Raw genomic sequence first — 20510 nt, 5'->3', positions numbered from 1 at the left:
AATTAAATATTATGAATTTTATTTATCGTATATACATAAAACGTTTATGTTTTATATTACATATTTTATTTTATATAAACTAATAATTTACATTGTATTAATTCTTAACCATAATATAAGATATAGTTAACAATGAAGTTCATTTTATTTCGTAAGTTCACTAGAATAGCAATACCAGTTCACAGCTCAGTTCTGATGTTATGTAAATATAACTAAAATTGTGTAATTTTACGTTATTATGCTGGAAAAAAAGTAAGTGGGTCAATTTATTTTCTCCTATTGCCACCTCCGCCTGCCAAGATTGTGAGGATTCTTACGAAGATGTTCAAAGTGTCCAAGTAAATAGAAATGGCGCTGAATTAAAAAATAAAATTATATAGATTCGTATAATCGCGTTAAAATCGTACACGATGTCAATACTTACTTATTAATTGGGTCATATGGTCGCATGTCGAGTGCGTATTTTGGATGTGTTTCTGCTTGTTTAATGATTCTTTGCGTATCGTACAACAGTAACATTGAAAATAGTACCAGACCACCATAGAGAACTACTGAATGTAGACCAGATCCAAGTACTGTGGTGGGTGGCAAAAACATCGACCCTATAGAACTAGCGAAAACAATTCCCAAGCCAATTGCCAGTGGTCCTCCCATGTACAAAAACTTTTCACTTGGTGCACAAACAGCTAATGCCGACAAACCACCAACTACACCAGCGGTGTACCATGCCGCTCTAAGGACTAAAGGTCCTCCTACATAGTACAAAGGTGCAAGAACTGCACCAACAATGCCAGTATGGATTAGCCATGCTACTTGCTTTACACCAAAGCCTTCTTTGTAGGGAATACTTTGTACCACCATTCCACTGCCAATCATAGCTATCATAGTTACACCCAGAGCAACCCATCCTTGGCGTAACACCATGTTCATAATGGCTGGTGTACGTAAACAGACTGCTGCAGATGCAGCACTAGCCGCCACGGATGCACCAAAGTACATGTATGTACTTTTAACCCTCTCCTTTACATAATCTGGCCACAAACTGCAAAAAAATTGCATATATTGTTACATATTTTTCCTGTGACTCCATTTGTAAGTGAAACAATGTCTACAGCTTTGGATGTACTCATAATTTTTGGTACTTGTTCAGCCCTAGTACTAATAATAATGTCTAGAGAATATACCCTGCATAATCTATGGTTCCTAGTTGTGGTGAAAGACCTAATCCATAATAACACAGAGCTCCTAATCCTATGACTGCACCACCAGCTACTGCTCCCTTTCCAATACTGAATGCTGCAACAACAAAGTAATAAAATATTGCATCATACTTTCTTTATACTTACATGAAGTATAATAATGCCAGGAGATCAAAACCAGGGATGCGTGACAGTAACAACCAATTAATGTTAAATATAAAGAATATTTTTTTATAACATAGCATTTACTCTAAATTTTGAACGTAGACAAGTTAAAAAATAATGAAATATTTCAGTCATACTGTTGCATCATTTATTTACAAAAACCTGCTGATCTGTGTTACTATACACATCCCTTAGATGCACTTGCATATATATATGTACATTTAAGGCTCTGATTGCACCATATTACATGTGGTTTCTCCATCATGAATTTTTGTTGCAGAATTAAAAGTTTTACCTGTTTCTCCCGCAGGAGCCATCGCCTGTTCTGTGACGGTGGCTGACCTGCGGGCTGTTCTCGTGAATGTTCCACGTCCACTGTTAGCGAACAATCTCGAAGACTGGATCCTCGGGATGAAAGGTTTCGAAGCAACAGGAGTTTTTAAGAAACTTGTCAAAGCTGGTGAGGCACCAGCCCGACAAACTCTAGCGAGCATCATCTTTGCTCTTTTAGCTTAAGTTCGTTGTTCTGTGAACGAGAGAGAAACGTATTTAATCATGAGTTTTGAAGAGGAGCGACTCACACAACAAGTTTCAGGTTACACACAAGTTGAAATGCATCAAAGTAGTCTTGAGGAATCGCGAAATCTGCACGTGCAATGAGAGTTATTCGAAATTCCAGAGACCAAGTTTTTCGCAAAAATTTTCTTGTGATTACTCACATGACGCAATAACGCTGCAATTGTTTTTCACTCGACCGATCGAAACCACTAGTCGAACAGCGACAATTTCAATCGTTGCGTTTTTTTACACTGAATGCGACGAGTCCACAATCCACGCATGCGTTTACTTTAGAGAAAATTCTATCGATACAGCTCCACTATCTAACCTAGTAATGCCATCTACTGTCGGTAAATTAGGAAAACTGTGGTCACAGACACAGGGTACACGAAATTTCAGAGTTACTATCATTTACATTATTTACTCAATTATTACTTTTTATTCACGTGTTTGAAAACTTCTATTTTCTCTTTGAAGTATTCTGAATAATTTTCTGTAATAATACTGCTAATTTACTGACTTTTTAACAAGTTTAAAATTGTAAGACAAGGGGCACCGATCCTTAAAAATACGGTCTTAACTTTGAAACACTGTTAGCGCCATCTGGATAGACAATTTTTTTGCACTTTCCACCCGCACCCCCCTCGCCTTATGTCTAAAACGTAGAACCACTATTCGCAAAAATCATTTTTTTGCAATAATTATACAACAGTTTCACTCAAAATGGTTGGATAATGAATTCTCAAGTTTTTTATATGCCCTGGATGCTCAGATTACAAATAAATTAATAAATAAACAAGTTTTAGTGTTATTTCTGAAATACATATTTAAAGCGTTATTTGTATAATAAATAAATAGTTTGGGTGTTTAATATTGTTGCATAATACATTATAGAATTCCTGTAACAATTCTACACTCTCAAATTATGAATAAATTAATAAATAAATGATTATTTTTGTTCTTGTACGATTTAAATGGATGCATTAGTTGATAGGTTTTGCCGCTAGGTGGTTATAGTGGTTCAGTGTCCATATTTTGATTAAATTTTTTATAACTTTCGTTCTTTTTGCAATAAGTAAACAGTTTTTAAATCTTACTACTGTTACAAACTTAATTGTATAAATTAATTAAAGCATAAACATTAAAAAAGTATGCCTTAACTTCGATAATTTAATTGAACAATTTTTTAATATTTTTAAATTCAAAAAAAATAAAAGAAAGAGTAGTGAAATCATAATAAAATCTTCCTAGTGGGAGGTTCAAAATGTTAATGAAGTAATGCAATAATCTTTTAATTTTTTTTAAAAAACTGTAATTATTATTAATCGTAATAATATGATTATTGACAATGACGCGGCTATGTGCACATTAAAACACCTTAATCCGTATCTTACAAGACCAGCTTTTCTTTTACATTATATACAGTAGCTAAATATTGTATTATTTCACTTTGCAATATAATAAAACTATTTATATATTTATATATTTATATATATATGTCTCACGTATGTGTCTGGGGTCGTCGTAAGTATCCGCATCTCGTGTGCATATGTGGACACATACAACGGTGATTTATGAGAAATTCATCGTTAATCGGGTTCCCTATGCTTAGCGTAAGTAAGAAACGATTCGAAATAAAACGATTCCGCTTGGCTCTCATTTTTTCCTGTTCTTTTTTTTCCTCATTTCTGTACAACGCAATAGGCTCCGCTAAGGCTCCGCTTATCGCCGAGTTTTTGCATTTTTCCGGCTTCCAGGACGCGCAACGTTAATTCCTCCTCCCAGAATTCAGGATTGCAATTAATAATAATATATTAACATTACTTTCGATCCTAGAACCAGTCGACTCGATTTCGATGATAAGAATATGTCACGATCAAATCACGTCCGACATGGGGCCATCCGATTCGATACTATTTACAAGCCAATCTTTCTCAATGTCGAGTCCGCGTCTTTGACCGTGTGAAACAACTCGCTTGTAAAGTCGATGATATAAATAACAAAAATATACACATCAGAAAAAGGGAAGCTTAGAAATTAGATGAAGATCGTTCTGAGAAACAGTTCTACGCTTCCTGCTTTGCGGTAGCTTCGAAAGCCATCGGTGGGCGACTTAAATAGAAAACAATCTACCTATGCGAACTTTTTGCTAATTATGGAAAACAGGATACTACGTTAAGAGATTCTTGAGCTAAAAGTAGATAACAGCAATGTGTAAATTCTTCACGATCGTTCGAAGTAAACAAATTTTATTACATATTCATAAATACGCTTTTTATGGTGAACTTTTATCTTTCTTCTTCGTATACTGATTATAAAAAGAGTTGTTATTGGAAATATGAAATTGACATTGTTACAAAAGACAGAGGAAGAAATATTTTAAAAATCTACAAAAAAAAACACATGTAACTTTTGCACTATTCTTATAGATCACATTGCAATATTACACCCAGACGATTCCATTAAATGAAATCTTTTATAAAATCGATAAATAGCGAATAACAAAATTTAAAAGTGACACGCGGCCACGCGACATTTGTAAACGTTAAGAAAAACGTTTTACAAGGACGTTGTTCACATTTATCCACTATTAAAAAGGTCATATAAAAAAGGAAGGTACAATTTGTCGTACGTCCAAAGTCACGATGAATAGTTTTAGAACAAGTATTGTATAAGTACGGTATGCTACTTTTTCAATCGTTAACGCTGATCGTCAATAATTTAAAAATGCTTATTAACAACAATTAAAAAAGGGACATCGAGAACTTGTCGTACTGTTAGCTCAGGAATCTTCTATATGTTTGTTACGGCACTTCAATAACATATTTATAAAGCGGAGCTTTGCACAAAATATATCTGAATATCTGAAGTATCAAATTAAAAGTTTCTCTATTGACGCAGGAAATATGATAATAAAAAGACTTCTCTGTAGATCATTGTTCACGGGTTTCCAAGATCATTAGTGTTCCTCAATGAGCTCATATAAAGTGGAGTACGTATTTATATGTTACTTATTAATATGCATTGCACGAAATATTGATATGAGATAGATTAAAACGATCTTAATCATTACACGACTTTAAAAAATTTGCAAACAGTGATCTTAAGAAGAACAATCTTTCTGTTATCATATTTTCCTTCGTGAATTAACTCTCACTCCTGCCACTTGTTCGTAACTTCAAAACCTAACGAAAGCGTTTAACTGCACTTTTTAGCTACCGAATTTGTATGTACAAAAACATCTCTGTATATAAAAAAGGAATAACATTAAAAGGTACATAACTACAAATACATAGAATCATCAGTAATACGAAAATAAATCTCTGCAAAATGTCGTTACATACGTTTCGAGAGTAGCGTACGATACTCGCGTCGGTTTTTAAAAAGCGTTTGGATTCGAGTTTGAAGTTCGACGAAAAGAACAGAAGTTGGCCGACAGTATAAAAGAACAGTAATAAGTACGCAATAGCGGACGTAATGAGATTTGCTGACTGGATCTAGGGTGAAAGTGCACACCGGTCCGCGCAGAGAAATTCTGTATCCCGGATTCCGAGCGAAGAAGTTGCGTTTCCTTCTCTTCGTCGCGCAACGAAAAAGCGAGAATCGTGTTCTTATTTGTACAAAAGGAGGAGGACTCCTTCCTCTGTCACTGGCGCCACGGCGGAGCTTCAACGAGGACAAACGTTTCGAATGCACAACACTCCGAATTGGATATGGACGATGTCACGATTAGTATTTCTAGCTCTTCTCATATAGTCCTTAACTCGAAACGTCCATACGGGGTACAAATTCCTCCCTTATTTTTTTTTTTTTAAATTACGCAGTCGTCCATGAGAACTAAACTTACACATATATTTTTCCTTCGATAATCCGATTAGAGATAAGATTATCTGTCCAGTCAAAGCAAAGACGTAAAAATCCCAAGAACGAGTTATATAATATAAACGCTATCGTATAAAAAAAAAACGTATTTCGATTCTCTATTAGAACTTATTTACACTAAATAAAAATAAATTATTAACATTGTACTTGGTATAAAATATACTTTTTATATATATATAAAACGACAACATTTAGATGCTATATATATATAAATGTATACAATATCAAATGAATCGTATTATAAACAATGAAGGATGTGTACGTATAAGGTTCTTACGAATTTGCTTTGATGTATACATATTAATTAACGTATGATAATACGCTAGGCGTATTGCTCGGGGATTAGGATGACTGCGTAATCGATGGACGACTTATTGCGACACAGACTATACGATTAATTGATTTAATGTATGGGAGGAGGGGGGGAAGAGCTGCTACGCAGCTGGATTGTCCTCGTGACGATAGTACTAATCTTACGTTTTTGAATTTCTCCGCCCGAACGTTTACCGCTTCTTCAACACGCTACATTTCTAACGTACTTATTTAGGGGAAACATTCGAGCGACTTAGCGGTTCTTTTCTGGTGGGGATACCGAACGTTTCTGCGCGGCCCAGGATTTGCCTGGAAGATCGGACCGCGTGGTAAAACACAGCCATCACGTAAGCTTCGCACTGATTACAAAATTCTCTCACACGCGTTCTCACCTTTTCTCTCTCCCTCGCTCTCTGTATCGTTTGCTCACCCATTCACTCGATCTCTCACGTGCTCACGCTCGTTCTCTCTGTCTCATCGACTTAAACTAAATACAATCGTAGATTACAAATATTTACAATTAACTAGTTTTCTTACTGCGAAGTTGGTGACGAGGCCGTGTACGAAACTTCCACGAGAATATTAATATATGTATTCGTCTCTTTGATCTACCATTTTCTTCGTTTCATGGGCACGAACCTACTCGTATTGCAAACACCCGCGCAGGCCATGTTCTCTTTAGACGAGATTTTCGAACGAGACAAAGTGGAACGAAATGTTCAACGACGGGGGTCAAGTTATTGCAGTTCTACGTTAGATACTCTGGAGATCCTCGTCAACGGCCTCGAGACCGCTCTCCGTCTGTTCTTTCGCAAAGGAAAAACGTAGACATCTTCGTCGTCGCCGCCGCGAAATGGCACGCCCGTTTCATCTCTCGAGTATTGTGTTAAGAATAAAACCGGATTTCTCGAGGAGCATAAGGTTCCTTCTTTCAACGTGTCGGAGAATGTCCTTTCGAGCGAGTCCGAAACGAGTATATCTTAGAAGCGTTGCTATCACCCTTGTTCTTCTCGCCGAAATGAGTGTTCGTTTCGCGTTTCTGGCGCCGTGAAAAGGTGAAATTTAGAGAAGTTTTCGTTATCATCATGAAAGAAGAAAAAGATCTCCTGCGTGTAGAATACAATAAATAAAAAACAGTTCGTAGACATTACTATTAGCGTAGCACAAAGTTCGTTAGATCTTACACAAAATTGTAAAAAAAAAAAACTAATCAAGTATCAAAAAATTTTCACCTAGCTGTAGCTTGTGAAAAGAGATCACGAGCTGAACGAGCGTATTTTTTGGATGAAACTGGACATAAACTGTGGAGCTAGATAAGTATTAACGAATCCTAGAAGTATTAATCGCCAATGGTTAACCATTCTATGTAGTTCCATCATTTTTCCTTCTCCCCTTTGAATTTGCATGTCGAAGTAGATATTACAGTATCTGATTCTAAATTTAAGAAAAAAATGTTCGATCAGAGAAAAGTTATTCCTTTTCTATAAATACAATTAATCGTTAATAGTTAAAATTTTCAGAATATGTTCATACTCTGTTACAACTTTGTCCAGAAAGTTTCATCCAAGAAGTGCTCGTCCAGATCGTTGGTCTCCTATTAGCAGGATTCTATGTAACTCCATTGTATCGATTATTTCCAGATTTGGTCACCTTTCAATGCGATCGATTTCCTGCAGTTCGCGTTCTTTCGAATTTACAAGTACCGAATCATCTGCAAAGCAAAAATAACAATTATCAATGATTATGCACATGGAAAAAAAGTGACTTCAATAGACCAATATTAATTTTCTCAAAGAAACACATTTGTTCGATTATCCCACTAAACCAACAACATGTTTCACTGAATAGAAAAAAAAAGACGTCTCGTAAAAATAAGTAGTTGTTCACCTTTTCTCTTTCAAAGACTCTGTACCTCGTGGAACGTTTTTTTCCACCTTATCACGGCAAACGCGCTTTTTCACAGCTAGCACGCGCAAGCATACTTCGGTATGCGTAGTCCGTTTCGATCGACCGATAAAAATCGTACGAGCACCGTGTGTTGTCGTGTCCTCTGCTCCGTTACTCCACGAGTATCATTAATTATCACCTAACTTGGCATCCCTGCGGTATACTTGTCGCGGCAGGACACGCGGAGGAGTCTCTTTGCACCGAACTATTGTTCTCCTCCTCTTCCTCCTCCTCCTCCTCCTCCTCCCTGGAGGAGTCTTCCTCTTGATTCTTAACCGGTGGATTCCTCGTCTCCTCGTTCGAGGCCTCGGGACTCCTCGGCTTCTCCGTGGTTAAAGAGGACTCCTCGCCGTGAACAGGCGAGCCCTTAAGCTCGTACCCTTCCTGGCAACGCGTCAATTTTAACCTGATCGGCGTGACCTTCGCCGAACGAACGTTCCTAGGCGCGCTGCCGCCTGTGTCTGGATCCGTGGGTTGTTTCTCTTCAAGAGTAGCAGCCACGACCGGGTAAACCGGCTCGTCCTTGGCCGGCTCAGGAGGCGGAGGACCTACTCTACTATCAGTCGGATGTCGCTTCTCCTCCTCCTCCTCTTCTTCGTCCGTGAGCAAGATCGGTAGTTCATCAGGTGAATCGCTACCCTTCCCCAATCTAATGATCAGCTTCGGTGGAGCTGCTCCGCCTTCGAGGATGCGCACCCTTGCCTCCTTCCTGCTAGACTGCCTCTTCTTTCGCTTCCCGTTCTTATCCTTCTTGCTCTTAGCCCTGAGTTTCTCATCGTTATCAAAACCAGCCATGATCATCCGCCTGAACTTCATGCTCTCCCTACGCAACTCCTCGATACTGGGCGTGTTACTAGGGATGCTGCTCAGCCGTTTCTTCGGCGGCCTGATCCTGGTCCTGTCGTCTTGACCACCCTCCTGCCCGCCAATTATACTATTTCCTATCTTGATCTTCAGCTTCGGCGGACCACTGTTCGTCGTGGTCGTCGAGGTAGTCGTCGTGGTGGATCTACCGCCACTGCTCTGCCTCCCCCTTCGACGATCGGCATTGGGGATAGGAGCATTGCCGCTGGAACTAGCACCATTAGCAGCACTGCTTCTTCTCCTCTCCACGTTGCCCTCCTCCTCGTTGGCGTCTAGGAACCCAGCAGGCCTCTCTTTCCTCCTCTTCTTCTCCATGTTCGCGTCGACGACCGCCTTGTAGTCCTCCCTGGTGGGTATGCTCGTCATCGACGCGACAGCCTTAGGTATCGTGATCACTGTGCGATTAATCGGTGGCATGATGATAGGTGCAGACGTGGCGAGGTTCCCGCACCCTGGCTCGTCCATATTCATATCCTGAGAACAATACTGCCTAAGCAACTCTTTCTTTCGCATTCGTCGGAGGTTCGAGGTCCCAGAGGCGACGGAAGCACTGGTGGCAGCTGGAGCTATTATCACAGGCGCCTGTTGAGCGAGCGGCGGCACCGACGAGGCGGGAACGTAATTCGCGTCCAGGAAGGGACCCTTGATCTTCACTTTCAGCTGGTTCCTCGAGTCCGTCAACGAGACCTTGTTGGCGTCCGCGAAGCCAGAGGACGAGGCGTCGATGCTCGCGTCGAAGCTTGGCTTTGAACAATCTTCCTGACCCTGTTTGCCTATCAACGCCGACCTCAGCTCCTTCTCCAGGTCCTCCTCGATATCCGGCAAGGTAGGATCGCCCGCGGAGACGCCGGTGAACGTACCTAGGAAATGGTTCTCGTAAGTTTGACCGTGCAACGTGGAAGAGCTGGACGCGTCGAGGGTGGAGTTGTACGTCCTCATGTCGACGGGACCAGGAATGAGTGGCAGGACGGTATCGAAGCTTTGCCCAGCGTTCGACTCGTTCTCCACGACCGTGGAGTCGTCGTGGCCTGGAGAACAAGACAGCCTTCTGTCGTCCAGGTACTTCCTTCCTCCTCCAGGACTCGAGAGCCTTGATTGAACGCTTTCCCCAGAAGCTACCACAGCAGAATCTCTCCTCTCGACACCTGCTGTCGCAGCATCCGTCGATTTCTTTCGCTCCCGCATGGTTTTCAGATCGGCAATGTTTGCCTCGCTGGTCGAGTCCTCATCGGAGTCGAAATCGTACACTGTACCGACTAGTTTGTTTTGGATAGAATCATCGTGCTGACCCACGACAGGACCAGCCACCAAGGACAATCCTGCGTTCTGTCCGCTTCTACCTCGCCCCCTGCCCCGTCCTCGACCTCGACCCCTAGTATGCTGAGCAGAATTCTTCGCTCCTCTACCGCGTCCTCGCGCTCCAGGAACGCTTTTCTGAGATTCCTGCCTCGGGGACTTGCCAGGTGACTTCCCTTGCAACGAAGTCACCCGGGCAGAGGTCCTGGTGGGTTTGGAAGGTGACTTCTTGCCAGAATGCTGGCTCTTGCTGTCGGTCAGGGGCTCCTGAAGGTTCTCGACAATCGGTTCGCTGGTATGAGTTTCTGGTGCTACGGTGTTCAAGAAATTGATGGGCAGGGCGGGTGATTCGGTGACTTGTGTTTGTGGTTGTTGCTGCGTCCTCTCGATGGTTTCTGTCGGTGGAGGGACTTGTGGGGGCGGTGGAGGAGGTGGCGGTGGTGGAGTGGCTATTTTAGTGGGTGAGACCATGGCCGCGGTGAGTGCCATATTGTGCGAGGAAGACGTGAACGCCGCGGTGCAAGGTGAGGCTTGTAGGTTTAGCGATTCTTCGAGCGGTTTCACGTGCGGCAATAGTGATTGGGCCGCTGGGAAAGCTGCTCCGAATGCTGGTGGAAAGAGGGCTGGTCCAGGGGAAGGGTACGGTAATGGAGCTGCGCAAGATTGTGGCGGAAATAGAGACACTGGACCTGTAGCGTAACTCGAGTCGGCGTAATACGTTGTTTCCATCGAGCACGGCGGAAATGGAATAGCTGGTACGTTTTTGTACGGTGGGATGGAATGATCCTCTGCGGACGAAGCGGAGGTGATGGATGACGACGTGGATCTACGAGACGGCAACACCTGACTCTCTGCCCATCTGGTGTCCTGTCGACCATTCAGATCGTTGTATGGAGAATTCTGATCATACTCTTGCTGCCTGACGACGTCGTCCTCCTTGTCAAGCACTCTGTCCATCATCTCAGCAGCTTGATCATCCTCCGAGGTGGGGAGTCCGATCAAGTGCCTGTTCACCATTTCCATAGGGTTCTCTTCAGGTATCTGCTGATCGAGTATTGTCCTCTCGTGCGACTCTTGCTGACCGTGGAGCATCGCGTGTGGTTGCTGTAACAGATATTGTTCCTGTAGAGTAGCCGCGTTCAGGTGGGAACGCGCAAGCGGTTCGTTCTCTTGAATGGATTCATTGGGGAACTGATGATTGTCGTATCGATGATTCTGCGTTTGCATCAAAGCGTTTAAGTGTTGCACGTCGGTAGGCTCGAAGTTGTTGATACTCGGAGGAACCCATCTCTCGTCTGTCTCCGCTCGATCCAGCTTCGATCGTTCCACCAGACTAACTTTGTTCGTCTCGTGATCTTCCTCATAGGCCGTGTACCTATCGTTGCTGCTCGAGTAACAAGTCTTTCTCTTTTCTTCCACCGAATCTTTGCAGCTACCGGGTCGAGTTTCGTTTACAGTTATCTCCTCTTCTGGCATCTCAACGCTATTCTTTACATCCAACATTGGTTCCGTAGGATCAAGGATCTTCATTTCCTTATCATGCTGTTCATTATGCTGCTGTTGCTGTAATAGTTGTGGTTGTGTCTGTTGCTGAGGCTGCTGATGTGGTATTGGTTGCTGCTCGAATGGTTTCTCTGCCAGTGGTTCTTCCTTTTTTATCTCGCCGTCTACAGGTACTGTCTCTAATTCGAACTGACTAGAATTTGATTTCTTCGAGAGCTCCATACGCAATTTCTCCACTAAATGGAGAGTTTCTCTAGCACTATCCTCTTTCGAGTCCTCTTTAAACCACAGTTCATTATTGAAGGAGAAGCTCAACGGCGCAGCCCTCTCTTCTGGATCTCTCGATATACCGAATCCATCCTCGTTTACCATATCATCCGTCAGCATATCTTGATCAAAGTCCAGCAATTCTGAAACGCTCGGATCTTTGCCATGTTGTGGGGAAAAGATGGATCGATTTCCAGATTTTCGCCTCTTCTGATGTTCCTTCTCCATATTTTCAACCTTATCCGAGATAGACTTGACGTTCTCATCCTCGCTAGGTTCTTTATGAAGATTTTCCTCCATTGGTATAGCCACTGGTACACTCTGCATTTCAACAACTGCGTTTTCCATATTTCTGTCTGTTTTTCTCTTTCCAATTGTAATCTGTTCCAATTGCGGCACCTCGACAATGTCCTTCTTTATTAGTTCCTCCTCTGGAAGAGCTTCTTCCTCTTCTGGTTTTGCTTTCTCTATAACTATATCACTCTCGTTAACATGATTCTTGCGATCTTCATTTTTCATACTGTCCTTCACGTGTTGAATTTCCTCCAACGATTCCTTCTCCTCTTTTTCTTCCTCACAGACTGGTTTCTCAATTTTCACTTCCAAATTTTTGTTCTTGGACATTTTGTCGAGGTGTTCGCGTTTCTCTAGCAGCTTGTCTAAACCTCTCAACGATTTTTTCGGACTATCCCTCTCAGCTCGCCGTTGTTTCATCTCCTCCTCTAAAGTATTGATGACATCTTTACCTGCAAGCTTCTTCACCTTCTTTTCCTCATTCTTCGGCGAGCTTTCTATACACTCATTGCTCTTCTCTTGATCAACAACCTTTGGCTCGTCCTTTTTACTCTCTTCTTCATCTTTCTTTTCACTCTCCTTAATGGACTGTTTCTCGTTCAGCCGTTTCTCCTGCTTTTTGACCGCCTCTTTCCCACTCTTTTCATCCTTCGCAACGGATTCGTTCGGTTTTCGCTTCCTGCCTTCAGATTTGTTCTTGTTATCTTCTTTTCTTGGTAGGGATTGCTGCTTAGCAGCCTGACCCGACTTTTTGGCAGGTCTGGACCCAGAAACACTTCTTGACCCATCATGATCTCCAGACCTAACGAGCAGATCCTCATCAGCCTCCGTTCCTGATTGTTGCTTCTTGTCTCTTTGATCCTGCTTCTTGATGCTTGCTGTTTCCTGTGGTGGCTGCTGCTGCTGTTGCTGTTGCTGCAGCTGTTGTTGTTGTTGCTGTTGCTGCTGCTGCTGCTGCTGCTGCTGCCGCTCTTTGGAGGCTCGACGAGGTTCCTCTCTCTCAGTAGGCGGCTGAAACTCTGGTCCCCGCCGCCCGTCGGAAGTTTTAAGCTTCTTCTCGGGCAGCTTCTTGAGTTTCCGCCCTGAGACAGGTTTCTTTTCTGCTTCACGCTCTGGAGATGCTTTGCTAGGTTGTTGTTTCCGGTTGGCCGCGGTTGTAGACGGTACCGTAGCTGTCTTACTTTTCGACCTGTTACCAGCGTCGCTTTCAGACGAAGTGGTAGAAGAAGAAGCGTCCTTAAGATCGTTTGAAAGTCTCCTACGCGCTGGACTCTCAGAATCGCTGCTACTTTCGGTGGAACTGCTGCAACTGTTGCTGCTGCTGCTGCTGTCACTATTGCTTGAAAGCGCCGACTTCCGTTCGCTCGGTTTTCTTGGTCTCCTAGCACGATTACTCTTCGAAAGAACTTCTTCCTTTCTCGAGGAGGATTCTTCCTTTTTCGAAGATAATTCTTCTTTCCTAGAAGCTTCTTCTTTTCGAGATGACGAGGAGGAGGATGAAGAAGATGAGGAGGACGAGGACGAAGAAGATGAAGACGATGACGAAGATGACGACGACGATGAAGAAGTTTCTTCCTTCCTCGAAGAAAGTTCTTCTTTCCTCGAGGTATCTTCCTTCCTGACTTCTTTTCTTTTAGTACTCTCTGGTGATTCTTTCTTCGTCCTTCCATCGAGAGTTTCCTGTTCCATCTGTTGTTGCGTTGGTTTGCTACCCATGCCACTTTTAATGTGTTCCGCAGCTTTCTTTGCAGCTTGCCTTTGTGGTACGTACGCCAGAATCTCGGTTCCATCGCCGAATTCTTTGTCAAAATCATATACATCGTTGTTTTTAATTTCTTTCGACGGCTTGGTTTCCCTCTGCTTTTTATTCAGATTTTTGTCTTTTGATTGTTTCGAAGAGGAAGAGCATTTAGGTGATTCTTCCACGGGAGATTTAACTACTTCTGGCACAGATTCGGGTACTGAGTTGTCTTTCTTACTTTGTTGCGTACGTTGCATAATTTCTGATGCTTTCTTCGCTGCTTGTCTTTGCGGCACAATTAACGCGGATGGTATGTACTCTTTCTTTTTAGTGCTAGCTTTACTTTGATTCTCTTTATTCTTCGTCCCCGTATTGTGATACGTTGATTCTGCTTGTCTGGTGTCTTTGCTGAAGTTTTTCTGCGAGTTTTTCGACATGTTCGCCGCGGAGAATTCCTTGACAGCTGCTTTAGTGATTAATACGGCCGAATGAGATGCATGCTCTTGAGAATCGGAGTCGGTATCTGAATAAATAGCGGAGGCAGCGAGATGTTTCGTCGCTCCAGAATTTAATGGCAGCAATTCGTCACTATCACTACCAGAGGCGCTTCCTAACTCTTTTTCCATGTGCTGAAGCGTATGCGACCTACTATTCACAAGCTTCTCGTTTTCATTGTTCTCTTTCACCGCCGAATGCACTTTATCCGTTTGTTGAGCAGTCTTTTTCGTTTTCCTACGCGGTAACTTCGGTTTAGACGAAGCGTTATTGGTTTCCTCCTCCGTACTCGATTCACTTTCGATTTTCAGGTTTTTCGATTTCTCGGATGTTTTCGCCTTCGCCGCGTCCGTTTCACTGCTACTGACAGACGATAAATCACTGCCATAGAGATTTTTCTTTCGGACGGAGCCGTTGAAGTACAACTTTCTACTAGAGGCACCATTGAAGTCTTGTTGTTGCTGCTGCTGTTGCTGTTGCGTTTGTTGCTGAGGTTGTATCTTCTTTTCGTCACTGGTCGGAGAGTCTGTGCCAGCGATCCTGGCGACAATCGTGTCAAAATCGTGAGTGTGATCCTCTGAATCGGGATGAGAGTATAACCGATCGTAGATAGAGGGTCCATGATTGGCTTCCATCACAGCAGCGGCTGCCGCTGGCGGTAATGGCGGGCCTGACATTACTAAAGCTTGCTTATGGAAAGTTTGTTCTCGTAATCTGAGGAACGATCGACAGAGTTTTTCTCTTCTGCCAACCATATAACACAGATTTCTGACTCTTTCCAGGTCTTGACGTAGTTGAACGAATGTCCTCATCTTTTCGAGATCTGCTGCCTGCCCCTGATTGCGCGATCCACTACCCGAAAGTTCTCCACAACGTGGTGCTAATAATGGTTTGTTATGCCCAGCCTGGAAATATTGAATATTGATCAATTGTAGACATCTCGCTTTAATAATTATCTACTCAAAGATATAAAAATAAAAATGAAATGTTTAAAACTACTCACTCTTCGTTTGAGTTTCCAATAATTATAAATATAAACAATGCCATCAGGGTCCACGTCTAATTGCTGCGAAGCAATATCCTTCAAACTCACATGTTTGTCGAATTCTGCTTCGATTTCTTGTAATCTAAGAAAGAAGAAATGTATATAATATTTTATCATAAAGCACTGTAGAAGATATTAAAAACTATATGACAGTAACAAGTATACATACTTTGCGGCGCGTGCTTGATTTTTCTCCTCAGAAGTCATATCCTTCCTCTTGCGTCTTCTGGAGTCTGCATCTTCAGAATCTGATCCTGCTTTATCAGCTCCGCTTCCTATACTTCCTCCTGCGCCTTGAACCTTATCTTTCGTATTCGTTCTACTATGTTTCTGGCAGTACGACTGTAAATTGAATTTTTACATTGTCTTTCTAAAAAATTTCGAAAAATAATAATTCTTTTGTTTAGATTGATTTTTTAAATGTACGACTTGTCTGACTAATTTACATTTCAACATCAATTTGATCTAATTTCACAGATATATTCCCGTTTTTCTGCTATTTTACCTATGATCAAGCTTCTAAAATACATGTCTTTTATGCAATTCATAAAAATAAATTCCAAGTACCCTTAGTTTTACTCCATCATCGGCCATTTCATCCTCAATAATTGCCTTCATCTCCAAACCGTATTTGAAGGCACACGTCACATGATAAGCCGTCTTGCATGTCTTTATGCTGCACTGGATGCACGCGCCTACTCTTTCTCTACATAATACACAGATCAGGGCCCATCGACTTTGCTATAATTAAAAGTTTAGTATAAATGTTCTAAGATCTACTCTTTATAAATTTAAATGTACGTATATTTAAATGTAATGAACGCACCGGAATGCTGGATATTTTTGTAATAGGTTCCATTCTTTCAACACAACCAATGCTGACTTCTGGGATCCATAAAGCACATGAAACGTGAGCCCATTTCTGGCCACTCCGAGTACACTTCATAGCACCACCTTTGTTAGGACAGAGAACACAATCTGGTCGTTGACTTAGAGAACAAGTTCTACATAGCCAAGAACCATCCGGTATCGAAGTAATTCCATAACATGCTTGATGCACGCATATGTTGCAGCAATCGCAAAACACCATTTCGTTTCCTTCCTCGGAATCAGGCTAATAAAAGAAATTATTAATAAATGTAGTGAGAAGTATAGATCTCTTGTATTCAAAAACATAGAGTCAGTCCTATTAAAAATATAAGGATCACTTAATTGTCAAAATATTTTTTTCCAACCTATACATGAAATAAAAGAAAATTAGTAAGTACAGTATCCTTTACTTTAATGTGACTGATTCTAGTTTGTGAACAATGATTAGTAAAACACTTACAGATCTGCAGACATCACAAATTACATTCTCGTCATACTCGATACCAAGACCTTCTTCATTTTTTACAATGGTTTGTATCCTTTCCCAACAACGAACTTCCAGTTCTTCTATCACGCGTTCCAGTTGCGATTCTGTGATTGGCAATTGACCAGCCTAAAAATATAAGATAATTTTATTACGTATCATAAATTCGATATTACTTACAAGAGTTTGTGAATGAATATTTGTGTTAAATAAATTCTAAATTTGTATATTATTAAAGAGTCGTTCAAATTCTCGTTAGTAAATATTCTATATGAGTTAATTATAAACTGTAATTTGTCGAATTTATTAGCGTAGTCACTCCAAACGAATTTTAGAATAACCAATGAGAAAAACTAATTATTTCAATGGCTAAGTTTCAAATGTACCTGTGCACGTTCGCCATTTAACACATCCAACCAAGCAATATCAGTGTCATCAAGGTCATAAGCACAAGCTTTCTCTGCTCGTGCTGGTGTTGTGCTTAAATGATGATCTTCAGGGTTGAAGTAATCGTCGCGAGATATCCTTACAAATTTCTTAGGTCTATGAAAACATCAGTATCAAAGAAAGCTATTAGAACTAATCATGATACAAATCAAAGACTTTTTATTTCATTAATTGAACTTGTAATATTTAATTTGAAACTATTTAAAGAATATGTTTGGCAAACCATAAATAATTGATCAAACAATGAAATAAACGTGCACATCCAACTGATAGTATAACATAAACAAATCATGATTCACTTTTTATAACACAGTAGTTACTATACTATTATTGATATCAACACATTTTTGTGATTCAAGTTTTTATGCTTCTGAATACGATTTTCGGATTACTCATTTTCAGAAATTACTTATTTTAGAAAAGAATGATTTTGTAGACTTACAATTTGAATTCACTGTGCTGTTTTACGGGTGCTGCCTGCGTGATAGTAACTGTTGGTTCAGGAAGGGAATCAGGGTTAACAGGTACTTGGACACCTCTTTCCCATTCTTGCTTCCACTGATCAGTAATGACCCAATACTCATTGGGACTTAGTGGCTCGCTATCAGGTAGTTTCATTGCGCTGATCAAATCCTTACGAAATAATTCTGCAGGAGCCTCGGCAGAAGAGCGGTTGTATATACTAGAGATTTTGATGTCACTAACAGGTCTGGGGGTCCAGGATGCCCCTCCTTGACTGGACGACGCCATCGTCTCCTCCTCTTCTGAGGGCCCCATGGTAGCTGCCAGCGACGACGAACCCGTCGCTGGACCCAGCCTACATTTGCGCCTTTTGATTGCGCCTGGGCAAGACGCCAAATCATTGTCGTTTCTGTTTATTCGTTTGCCTCGCTGTGCCATTCTACTATACCAAGTGAGCTAGCGATACGTGGCACGTGCAGGTGAGCCGCGCGCACCCTAGAAAAATTGAATATTTTTGGAATTACAGAAATAACAACAAAAACATAAAACAAAAATATTTATCTGATTACTCACTACATAGTCGTCCATGTATTTATTATCTAGAAAGCGGATTCCTCTTGGAGCTGTAACAATAAAGATACGGTTATTGTCTCCCTTTAGTTTACAGATAACAAAGAAAAAAATTAACTTAAAGCTTGTTTAAACAAATAACAGCTTTGTCTTCACACTATAAATGATTCCCTTTGTGAAATACACAGTTTTTTGTAAATAAAAGAATATTTGTAAAGCACTGTACAATTTCACTGAAAATATTACACATAGTAAAGCTTCCATGCTATTCGATAGTAACTGGACCACACTGATTCAAACAATAACAAAACCATGTACAAAATGAACAATTTGTAGATTGTATGAAATAAATAAATAATTGACAACTGCTTAGAAATAAATACATAAAAGATACAAAGTCTAATCAATAAACACGATATCCAAACACAGCAGCAATGTACGGTATCGAATACATGGAAAAAAACAAAAGAGATATAGCCACTCGATGGTACATTACATGTTGCACACTATAAAAAAAAGAACCTGTATAACTAATAGAGAGATTAATAGCACCAGAGTAAACTAAAACGTACATATTAACTGGTATTACACAGAGATCACAAGCGCAAGACACAAAAGTGTTCCTTCGTAGGATGCCTGTACAAAGGTGGCACTCAGTGTGAGATGGTATCTAATAGCACAAAATCCACAATTCTAAGAGACTGGCGTACAATAAAAACGTTCCGTGAGAATCGTACAAAATGACGCAAGAAACATTGGAGAGCATAAAAATCGGAGAAAAGGGTTGATGGTATAGACCGATTGTATTGCAGGGGGTCTGCGGCCGTTGATCCTCGATGGCCGCCGCGGAGAGGTTATAAATGGGGCAGTCCAGCAGGAGGAGTTATAATTCGAACGAAACTGTTTTTCCGTGACGCTACAAGGCCCCGAGTGGTTGCAAAAGCACAAGATTCTCGGAGAAACTGGTCGCCGTGGCGGGTGGCATGTAAACATTGCGACGGAGTTACTCCGCGGCGACGCTCGAGCGGCGCCGAGGCTCGACCGTGGAGGTGCGCCGTATGAGTTTCGATGACTCGACACGTGGAAGTCGAGGCTCGCGGTCGGAAAAAGACGTCTAGAAGAAGATCGGGCGGAGAGTCGAAAATGCTCACGGGTCCATTGGGCTGGTGGTGCTCCTGCTGGCCGACAACATTGACAATACAGATGGCGACAGGCTCGACACGCACACGAATCCCGACGCACACGTATACACATCTGAACCCACACGTTCACGTAAACGGTCACACATGCACACGAGTGTATGTAAATACGCACACGCGACGTGAACGCACAGGTGTGCGCGAACGTGGGCACACACGCACACGACGTGGATACGGCGAACACGCGAGCACAGGTTCGACACGCACACGCGGACATGAACACGCACGCGCGCGCAGGAGAGAGGATGAACGTGAGAGAGAGAAAAAGATAGAGATGGTCGGAAGGCAGTAAATGCCTTATTATTGATCTATCGACGGAGAGGGTGATTTCGCGCGCGATGATGCACGTGACGAATAATAGCCGGCACGTCTGATCGTCAGGGATCGAATTATTCTTCGATCGGTAGCTCCGAGATGGCAGTAGTCCGAGTACGCCTCTGTCACGGCAGCCTAACCAAGATGTCCTCATTAGCAATTCGAGTCGCAGCCGCGACCAGCTCGGTTTTACTCACTTCGTGGGCTGAGGGCTCCTGCCGAGCTCGCTCGACGCCCTCAAATAGCCTCCGTAAGGACACCCGATGCCTTTCTTCCTCGCGCGGTGCACCGAATCGATATTATATTTACATTAATGTGGATACTGCTGTTTGGCGCCATCATGCCTAAAAAAATAACTGTCTGAGCGCGGAGTCACGTGACCCCGCGAGAACACGGCGAGACTCGCGATCGTTCTTATCCGCGGACCACTAGGCTGCTCTGGAAACGGAGCAGAATAAAGCTTTTGGCGGTTTCACACTTGTACACTCGGGATTATATCTTTTCCCCTAGGAATTTTTACCAATTTTTTTCTATCAGACACCTGACGCTTATCAAGCGGAGGATTTTCTAATGTTGTTTAATTATAGTTTCTAAT

At 41.8% G+C, this 20510-nt stretch overlaps 2 protein-coding genes and 1 long non-coding RNA gene across 4 annotated transcripts; all 3 read right to left on the bottom strand.

Moving 5' to 3' along the window:
- Positions 1 to 2: 2 nt before the first annotated feature.
- LOC143185531 (growth hormone-inducible transmembrane protein) lies at positions 3 to 2216 on the bottom strand. Of its 2 annotated transcripts, none has more exons than XM_076388614.1 (5): positions 2084 to 2216; positions 1660 to 1890; positions 1185 to 1296; positions 425 to 1042; positions 3 to 354 (listed from the first exon to the last, which is right to left on the bottom strand). In XM_076388614.1, the coding sequence occupies exons 2-5, from the start codon at positions 1859 to 1861 to the stop codon at positions 267 to 269; spliced, it is 1020 nt and encodes a 339-aa protein (XP_076244729.1). In that variant the 5' UTR covers positions 1862 to 1890; positions 2084 to 2216; the 3' UTR covers positions 3 to 266. The 2 variants fall into 2 exon arrangements, with proteins under 2 accessions (XP_076244729.1, XP_076244730.1); XM_076388615.1 differs by having other exon boundaries at positions 1969 to 2097.
- Positions 2217 to 7039: 4823 nt separating this feature from the next.
- On the bottom strand, positions 7040 to 7877 carry LOC143185512 (uncharacterized). The gene is made up of 2 exons (XR_013002933.1): positions 7767 to 7877; positions 7040 to 7222 (listed from the first exon to the last, which is right to left on the bottom strand). It is a non-coding gene; the product is annotated as an uncharacterized LOC143185512 (long non-coding RNA).
- Positions 7878 to 8198: 321 nt separating this feature from the next.
- Rno (PHD finger protein rhinoceros) lies at positions 8199 to 18529 on the bottom strand. Its single transcript, XM_076388578.1, has 9 exons — positions 18405 to 18529; positions 17812 to 18326; positions 17309 to 17465; positions 16899 to 17051; positions 16395 to 16682; positions 16136 to 16309; positions 15738 to 15910; positions 15527 to 15650; positions 8199 to 15428 (listed from the first exon to the last, which is right to left on the bottom strand). Exons 2-9 carry the CDS (start codon positions 18267 to 18269, stop codon positions 8199 to 8201), a joined length of 8757 nt encoding a protein of 2918 aa, XP_076244693.1. The 5' UTR covers positions 18270 to 18326; positions 18405 to 18529.
- Positions 18530 to 20510: the final 1981 nt, after the last annotated feature.

This window comes from Calliopsis andreniformis, chromosome 12, assembly GCF_051401765.1.
Source record: "Calliopsis andreniformis isolate RMS-2024a chromosome 12, iyCalAndr_principal, whole genome shotgun sequence".
NCBI lineage: Eukaryota > Metazoa > Arthropoda > Insecta > Hymenoptera > Andrenidae > Calliopsis > Calliopsis andreniformis.
This window is presented reverse-complemented; position numbering and strand designations above follow the sequence as displayed.